At 34.6% G+C, this 10604-nt stretch overlaps 1 protein-coding gene across 1 annotated transcript; it reads left to right on the top strand.

The window, feature by feature from the left end:
• The first annotated feature begins 2547 nt into the window (after positions 1-2547).
• On the top strand, positions 2548-8590 carry LOC132952747 (uncharacterized). Its single transcript, XM_061025162.1, has 3 exons — positions 2548-2881; positions 2987-3257; positions 7954-8590. Exons 1-3 carry the CDS (start codon positions 2735-2737, stop codon positions 8298-8300), a joined length of 765 nt encoding a protein of 254 aa, XP_060881145.1. The 5' UTR covers positions 2548-2734; the 3' UTR covers positions 8301-8590.
• The last annotated feature ends 2014 nt before the right edge of the window (positions 8591-10604 follow it).

Here is a 10604-nt window from a genome sequence, read left to right as displayed (position 1 = left end):
CAGGTACTATTGTAGAAATAAAATATTATTCAAACGTGTGCTAAACGGTATGTAGGTATCTTTTTTTAAGATCCACAAAACCAAAAATTATGATATACGAGTTGAAAATTTATTTAATTACATTATTTAATAATTTATTTTGATCATAACTCGAGTAAGTATAAATAATATAATTGGTTATTGGATAGAACGTTTAATTCTAAATTAATAATATAATCTGGTATTTTAAACAAAATAGTTTCTGGTTAATAAATTCTAGTTCGAATTTATTAACTAAAAAGTAGTTATCGAAAATATACATGATATTATACAGGTCTCTGATATTGTAATAATAACTTATTTTTTGATAAATTATGTTATTTTATATCGTACAATTTGTTATTTAGCGACTAGTGACAGCCTGCTGTTGAACGGACTATTTCGTATGGCCAAATGTTTTGATTTCTAACCCAATAACACCAAGTAATTAATCATAAATAACACAAAATAATAATGCATATAATTTTGTTATGAATTATAATGTATAAATACTAGTAATTTCACATAACAATATTTTGTTAAACGGGCACATTTCGGTTTTTAATTGTTTTCGCATCTTCACTGTTAGATAATACAACTTACGAGAAATATAATATTATTGATATCAACAACAAGTCATTGCATAAGCGTAAAAAAATACGCAGAATCGTACGAAAATTTTTTAAATCATAGGATAATCGTTGAAAAGTTCAATGATTTAAATTAAAATATATACTCATTGTCATTCAGTCGATGTTGGTTTTAGATCCATGGTTAAGAGGTCAAAATCATTAAAAAAAATTCGGTCCATCGGAATTTGGTATTGAAAACACCTGATTGTTTATAAAAAAAAACACAAGTTGTATAGCACATGCGCTCACTGACAAAACCAAACATTTGAAAATTATCAAAAAGTGTTTATTATTGTATTTCCAACACCTCTTAAAAACCACAAATCAAACCGAGGTCTGTACACTACAATATTTCGTGTTACCTTTAAAAGGAAAACACACGTATAACAGATTCAATTTAGTATATTTTGTAGCTGCGGTATGTTTAATATTAATTTATTTATATAATGTGACCATGATGATAAGAAATGTTAGTAATTAGAGAACAATTTACTTTGAACACCTATATAAATTATAGGATATTTGATGATCTACTATAAATCATAAATTAATAAATACCTATATATGATTTATCCCATAAAAATAAAAGCAAATATTGAATAGATAATACACAACAATTGTGCAATATTATCAGATCACGGCCAACAATTAATAGTGATTATAATTTACATAATTATAATATAATATACTTATACAAAATAACAACTACATGCATATAAGCGCACACGAAATATTGGAATTTTAGTGTTTACACCGAGTAACCGTTAATCCGAAGTCTTCTACAACGATAAAAAAGTTTCCAGCAACGGTTAAAAATAGTGAAAAGACGGGAATTATATTTTTTACGGGGAGGACGCTTTCTCCCGCGTTAAAGTCTCCATGGATATGCCTCTCCGTGATGATCAGGTACCCATCAGTTTGACACTTGGACGCGGGTTCACGCTAAAAGCTTTTAACGTAGGTACAGCTAATGCGTTTGGTCTGATAATAATATGTACTTTTCATCGAAATCTTAAGTACAATAATAGTTATAAGAGTGACCCAGAGAACGATGAAATTGCGCTAACATATAGGTATGGTGAAGGTACTGCTGCACACATAATATAACATAATAAATCAGTGTGTTATATTATTATAAACACAAATTAAGATGATAATAATATTGTGTTCTCACCATCGTAATGTCACCATCGTCGTTGTCGGTATCTTCTTCGTTTCACGAACGCACACACATAGTACGAGAAAATCGATTTGACAATGATCGGCGAAACGGTATTCGAATATGATAATGACGTCGTCCATACACACACACACACACACACACACACACATTAAACGCAATGCGAAAAACGAAAATAGGAATAGATAGTGAAACGAAAAATTTTATCGAAAACATTCAAAAACTATTCACACGGTATTATTTTTGTGTGTACTTAAGTGCAAAAATGGCCGGCGGCGGGTGCCCATCATACATGGCCCCCTCGGGATCGCACACACACAAACACAGACAATGTATTACATATATAATAGGTACATATATATTATTATTTCTCTCTCTATCTCTCTCTCACTCACTCTCTTTCATATTATTTTTCTTGAGCTCTCCCCACACACACACACACACACACACACACACACCGGTCAAGCTCCATTTATCGTTTGACGATGACAATGGACGACTCCGATGATGGGCGACGTGAAAAATCGTTATTATCGCGTCGTCGTCTTCTCCTGGTGGGACGACGCAGTTTAATTATGTTCGACGGGAAGTTATCCGGATGTGTTGTGTACGTGTGCGTGTGTACGAGCGGTCGTGTGTAGGGCTGTCGGCTGGAAAGTAGCCGGTGAAAACAAATCTGGTGGGGAGAGTGGGGCGCCGTATAAAAATCCTAAGGACCGCTGTGCAGGACAATTCGTGGAAAAACCTCGTGCGCTCCGCTTACCACCGCAGTCGTGTAGTTATTGCGATCGTCGTCGTCGCTATAGTTTTCGTCCGTCGTGCCATATCCGATAATCGTCGTCGTCGTCGTCGTCACCGTAGATCCGATCGAATCGAACATCAAGTTATATTATTATCCTCAACAATGTCGAGATTAGCTGCAGTCATATTCGCGGTGGCGATCGCGTCCTCGGCGGTAGCGGCTGAACGGCCCGAAGCCCGCAAGATCGATACCGGTCTCGGAGATTTCAAAGTGGTGTTCAAAGTGTTTCAGGACTGTTCAAAGGCGCAAGTAAGTCGTAGGCCCTCCACCGATTTGTTTCCCGCCGCACTGTTGTTGTCGCTGTAACTATATATAATATTATAATAATACGAACGTCTTCGTGTTTGCCCGCAGTTCGGACCGTGTCTCAAGCACAAGTTGTTGACAGCCCTCGACCGGATCAGCGAACAACCGGAAATGGAATTGTTCGATGGCGTCCGATTAGTCAAAGACCCGGCTGTCGCTCTGAACGACGTTGCCCATGACATATCCTCGGCCAGGTCCGCCGGTGATGACGAAACGGCCAGCCTGGACACGCTGGTTGTTGACAGAGTGGTGAACTTTTTCAAAAGCCGCAGCCTCCAGTTCAAACTTCTCGACAACGAACCCAGAGAAATGGCCGATGGTAAGTCAATTAGTTGCTATATCACTTGTTGGCACTCACGTTTCTTACCGTCGGACTTTATACGTTACGGGTGATAGGTATATAATTTATTATTATAAAACGGTTTATACATGAACAGAATTCGTAGGTTTTTTTTGTCTATAGTTTACCCAAATATAATACCAGCTGAACCAGCATTCACAGCCGTAAGTTAAAATATATTTTTATATACAACAATCTAGATTTGCCGAACAAGACATTTTCTTCGTTAAGTACCTACTGGAATCTGCACAAAACAATAAATTATTGACTGCAGCAATATTTTATAATTAATAATAATATTTTATAATTTATTATAACAACGTATACAAATTTAGACGTTTTATAAAATTTAATTAAATAGAAATAACGAAAACTGCAAACTAAAAATAAAAAAGTTACTAAATTTAATAAAATAAAATATATTTAGTAACAATTTATTGAAAAATAAATAAATATTCTTTTAAAAACAACTTATGATACGCACTAATCTAACATTTAAATATATTAAAGCTATAACATATTATTTTATTTTTTAAATAAAAATGATATTGGTTTAATATTTAATACTTATATGACGTGTTTTATCAGCAAAGTAACCAATATAAAAAAATACGTTAGGTTTATTTAAAAATTAAAATAATAATATTGTTATACCAGGTTATATATAATAATATTGTCATCAATCATGAAATTAATTTCTTGTTGACTTTAATACGTGAATGCACATTAAGTGTACCTATAATATCTATAATTATAATTTTTTTAAATGAGTTTAAATCATAATCAGTAATGATAAACTATACATAAACCCCTCCATATTGTTAAGAATTTATAAGAAATTAAAACAAAATAATAACTTTATCCCGCTTTTGCAAGAAGAGCACTTTCGCCAATTTGTAAAACATTTTTTTTTTTTTTTTAATGAGTTTGAAACAAAAATGGAATTTCGGGAATGATATCTAAATATTATCGGTTATTATATCGTTTCCTCAAGACTTCACACACGAGGAGGACGGTCTGTATATATATATAGCTGATACCTACGTGAGCTTAATAATTATTAAAAACCGATGGAAAACGATGAAAACCGAACACGCAATCGATGGCCAAATATATTATATTGTATATGTATAATATTATAGTTACACGCGCACACTTTCAGCTGAAAAACGGCACCTCAGGCGACGCGTGCCGCCGGAAGATTTTCCGACTATATATTATTATTATTATTATTATTATTATTATTGTCATTACATTGTGTGCGCGAATTTTTTTCTCCGACGAAATTCTCGATGACCGGCAGAAAAACGTAATCGTTTGTAATGACGTTTTATCGTCGTCTACCAAACGGTCGGCAGAGTTTTGTAGGTACGATTGATTTTTAATTATGGTACATTTAGGTACGGCGGGTCGCGTTTCTTTTTCTCTTTTCTTTTTCATCGCCGACTCGGAAAATTCCTATGCGATATTCGGTATCGTGTAAACCGGGTGATCCATGTCTTAACGTAAGACTACACTCATTATTTTAATAACTATAATAACGTTTACACATTTTTTACACAGTTTTGAGCATTTAAAAAACAACATAATATTTCTAAAAACCTTTTATATTTTTACTAATTCGTATCCTTATCAAATTTTAAATTGTTTACTTTACATTAATGACAGTGAATTTTTGATTCCTTATTCCAATCAGAATTCGTTTCCGAGTACTTTGATGTATTAAAATCAAATTTTGGATGAGTTGTTTATTATATGATTTATAAGTATTCAAGATAAGTGGGACGGAGTGGTACAACAGAGGTATCCCACAACATTTCGGTTCACTGCTTTGGACTTGCAAACTTTATTTGATTTTTATATAGATCGGAATGCTTTGAATAATATTCTACTCCGGGATATGAAATTACCAACAATAATTGTCATTCATAAGATTAAAAAAAACTTAAAAAATTATAACGGTAAAAAGTAGTAAAATTATAATATTTTTCCAAAAATGTTAGTAATTATCTTGTGACGACTTAGAGGCACCTACGTAAAAATAATATTTTCAAAAAGGTTTGTGTTTTCTGAAATAAAGAATGTCTTACACGGTAAATGGATCACACAGTACACAATGATATTATTATTATTTTTCTCCACCATCGCATACCGTGTAACAACCAATCGATATACCTATTATTATTATTATCATCATCATCAATGCACCTGTTGATCGTTATTGTGCGCGTTTATATTAGTTCGTATACACTTTTACAATCGACGACGAGGTGACATCAATATCGTGATGACAATAATAACAATTTAGTACTATACTTTTATATATAATAGCAATAAAATAATAAATTAACATAATATTATTATTGTTATATTATACGAAGCACACCGCGCAAATCGATGAAAATATATAATTATAATATACGCGCCACACGTCCGCGGCTGTCGGTGTTCGGCCGTCATTTCGTTTGAATTTTCCGTTTCGTTTGAATTTTCCACCTACTTATATATTATTGTGTATAAACACGTTAAAAACACGTGGTCGATACTGCAGAAAACTTAATCGCAAACAATGATATTTACGAAACTTTTTATCTAGATATGACAATTATATTACAACTGATTGGATCGTGTTTTTCGAGTGCAACAATTCGTGCCATCTACTGTTATAATAATTATAATTATGACTATCGAGTTGTACAATATAATATTATGGTCAAAGTTTTTCATTTTAGGGATTTTCATTGTTTGTGTGAAGCTTTCCTTTTATTTTCGTACATGTCTTAGATCTAGGTAATTTCATGGGTGTTTCGCTACGCAGTTTAATTGATAAATTATAATATTGATAATCACGAACTCGACTATATCATATCGGAGAGTCATCGAGAGTATAATAATATAGAGGTATACGTCGTATACTGTATAACATAATTTGACATAATATTTTAGTTTCCCAAAGGTCTTACATAACGTGTACTGAGGGCCCGCCTGCAGTACGCCGTGGGTCCTCCCCTATAGGACAAGATCGATAAAACTTCATGCGCATTAACAAGTATCTACTTAAAAAATAAATCGATTTTACTAGTTCTACAGACGTTAGACGAAAATATTACGACTTTCCCCTCCCCATTCCGATGTCATCCTACACGTCTAAATACAGACGCTGACAGAGACACGTCTCCACGACATGGTTTCCACATCCGTCGATTCTTGCATACCTATATTAATATTATTATTATGTTACAACCTGTGGCGTACACGTATGTGAACCTATTCACACCGCAGCGGTGCGCGACGACTGCAGCGGAAACCGGGTCACAGATCGAATCGTCGATGATGCGGAGTCGCGGTCGTCGACAACGTCGTTTTAAAACAATAATCAATTAATGATCATTAAGACGGCGATGCGACGATATTATTATAATACTGTGACCTGAAACGATATGGTTTTGTGATGGACAGTCGCCGCCACGCGCGAAGCCACCCATGAAATAATAATAATAATAAAATGATACACCTACACACTGCACCGCGGGCTCATCTATAATAATAATAATAATAATTAATAATATTGTCATAATATTTTTTTAAATCGTTATCGAAGTTCTCATTATCTCACACACCCTCTTGTTACGCGGCTTCGTCTCGACATGTACTTTTATGTTATTATTATGAGTTGCCGCGCAGCCTCTATAACGTCCACTCCTTTGCGAGGTGGCGGCGGCGGCGGCGGCGGCGGCAACATCTATACCTAGGTACCGATTGTCTGTATAATATCGTTGAGCATGGTATCTATAGTATTGTACAGTTATCGGCCTTTCTCTTGCGATGTATCGTATACGATACGTCTGTATTGTTTTGTTCAATCATCCGCATGCCCGACCCCGCGCGATTACGCAGGAAAACTTTTTAATTATTAAATGTAATCTTGTCTGCAGCTAGTTGCCCTGCTGCAGAGACCCTTCTTAGTTAGTTAATTGGTTAGTGTTAGTCACCTATAGCAATGAATTATAAAACTTACTTATTAAACCATACTCAATTGATTGTAAACAGCCATATTTTTCATTCTTCAATAAAACAAAACATAATCTACGATGTAGTAACAGCTATAATATAGGTATGCGTTACAGTTCCTATTTTCCCGTCTTTGGAAGTTATTGTGTGATCGTTTATTGCCGCGATATTAATATAATATATAATAAATAGATGCTCTAGTTCTTGTACACAGTGGTACGCAACCTTTTTAGATCCACGACCCCCCCCCCCCCCCAAAAAAAAAAAAAAAGAAAACCGTATTTATTTCGATGAGGCGACCGCATAACAACATAACAATTATAAGTACTTATATAGTATTACGAGTATATATACAATATTAATTTATGTTCGTATAAATGAAATCGTTAATATTTTAGTCAATTCGATATTTATTTAGTATAATTAATCTATAATAATTGATCCAAAATATAAATATAAAGACTGCTACTCTTAAATAATATATGCAGCTTCGACGTGGTCGAGGGTCGTTATAAATATAATTTTAAAAAACCACTTCGGCTAACCCTGAAAACAATAATATTATTGTCTGATGTGATTTTTTTTAAACAATTATTTTTCCAAGCCACACTTGTGCCATAATTTTTTTAACCGTTAATTATTGTCCGTTACATTGTCAATAAAGGTCGCAAGAAGAGCAACAAGTACAACTCGATGCTCATGTACCCGTTCATGATGGGCGGCATGACCATACCGCTGGCGTTCGGCGTGCTCGCCCTGTTGGCCGGCAAGGCCCTGATCATCGCCAAGCTGGCGCTTGCCCTGTCCGCCATCGTGGGCCTGAAAAAGCTGTTCGGCGACCAGGGGGGCAGCAGCCACGAGCACATCACGTACGGTGGCAGCGGTGGCCACTACCGCCGGAGCCTGCCCGGCGAACCGGTGGCCGCGTCCAACATGGCGTACAGCTCGTACATGCCCGTCTACGAGGAGCCCATCCGGAGCACCACGACCAACGCGATCCCCATGCGATGAACGGCGGAACACGATCCACGACCACCGACTACGTGACAATACGATGATACGTATAACATAACATTTACATCATATTGTTATTGTTATTGTTATTGTTATTAGTATTTTATTTACGGAAGTCGATGGTCATAATATTATATTTATTGACGGATGGTATACTGCACTAATTGCGATGGTATACCATTTTTATATTATTTAATTAGCATTATTATTATGATTAGGTATATTAATATTATTAATATTGTTATTGTATTATTTATTTTGAATCGAATAAATTTGATCCGCCTCTACGATTTAGTCGATCTAGTTTTTGGTATAGCTGTGTTAAATTTTGAAAAACAAAATTTCGGGGTAAGTGTCCGATCCGACATCGCTGGTAAAAACAATAAAATATAAATTGAAAAAAAATCAAAATTATTATTATTTAAGATCTTTATAATACGACCGGGCCCTACTATAATAACCTGCTCAAAGTGTTCGACGACGACAATAATATTATTTTTATTACACCTATATAAACTATAATAATTATTATACTATATATTTTTATAAATTGTAAAAAAACATTGTTATAGATTTCTTTTTGCAGCATACTTAGTTACCTATCACTACCAATCTTAGATACCTATCAAACCCAAATCAACGAAGTTGTAAAATATAATTATCTAATAGTAAAAACGGTTCACCGTGCCCGTTTGTATGACAATAATTATTATAATAAATATAATAATAATAAATTAATAATATGTGAATCGTATGATATGCATGCGGTACAAAATTCGTTCGTTCTAATTTTTATATGGCATATAAAATATCTAGCGTGAAACGTTTCGCTTTAAAAAAAAAGAAAAAATAACGATTCAATGACTACACCGTGGATATTATCATGATATTGTATCCATCTCACGGGACGTATGGGTTGCAGGTAAGTCCCAACGCCTGACCGAACCACGGTACCAGAGTGGTAAGTAAGTACGTGTTTATAGATTTACGTCGTTGCGGCGCTGCGGCGAGCTATAGAAATAATAATAATAATAATATAATAACGTATCGTCGATTCGGCGGGAAATTTCTCTGGAATTTTTTTTTTATGACTTGGGTACCTAGGTATACGGTACTCACGTAATACTCGTTTTTCCGTTTTCCGTTTTTACGGCAATCCGTAACGACGATGATAATACTCGTGTCAATGAGAGAAGTCTCGTTTTCCGATAGTAATATGTGTCGGGCGCGCGTGCGCACTACAACGGAGACGGCGACACAATCGTCGTTTTCGTTTTCAGACGGAAAAATCGTGCAATGGTCACGGTATTTTGTATTATACTCGGACTCACCCGGCCGACGATCCTACACGTTCAAGTCGGATGTAAAACGAAATATTATATTATTATTATTATTTTTATTCTTTTTCGACATTAATCCATTATTATATTATTATGCTATTATTATTATTATTATATATACATATAATACACGACCGGCAGACAAGCGGCTCTCCGATAACACTCATTGTAATACGACAAAAAAACATTTTCTATTATATATATTATTATTATTATTATTACTATTATTGTTTCGCACTGGACTCGATAATAATATTATTATATTATGTTTCGTAGGCACTCTCGCGCACTACACTTCATCTGCAGCACATTGAATTCACGCGTACACCTTTTATAATTATTTAGCTCGTTGTACCTATAATATTAAATGTTTGAGATTAATATAATAATATTATCGCGTTGATAGACATAATAATAATAATAATAATAATAGTAATATCATGACGTCTCACGGCAGAACGGAGATTAGAAATTCGTCCAAACAGACGGCTGCACCATAGTATAATAATATACAACATGGAACAATAATATATTAATACGATACCTAATGGCTAATCGGTTTCTGATGACTCGCGTCCGCACGTGTGATTTTGTTTGGCCGCGAAAACGATGATGATTCGAACGGCGAGCAATGACTGCCGCGATGCTGTATTGCAGTCGAGACATTAATACCTATGGGTAACAATATTAAGTATACCACTGGTAGACGTGTTCCAAAAATAATCATCGGCAGTACCCACTGCAGCACTGTTTACAGTGCAAAACCGTGAAGAAGTTTATAATTCCAGTCAAATAGTGGGTATACAAAGGTATATTATAAGTATATAATGATAAAACGTGTATCGAAGTAGGCGTACTGTTATAACGAAGCAATATATTATAGCGGCAAGTATACGAGAGTTAGGTGCGTTTTTGTTTGTTTTTTTTTTCAGCCGCAGTCCGCCAAAATTCCTCTGACGAA

The sequence above is a fragment of the Metopolophium dirhodum genome, chromosome 9, assembly GCF_019925205.1.
Source record: "Metopolophium dirhodum isolate CAU chromosome 9, ASM1992520v1, whole genome shotgun sequence".
Lineage (NCBI taxonomy): Eukaryota > Metazoa > Arthropoda > Insecta > Hemiptera > Aphididae > Metopolophium > Metopolophium dirhodum.
The sequence above is the reverse complement of the archived record's forward strand: the minus strand, read 5'-3'. Positions and strand labels throughout refer to the sequence as shown.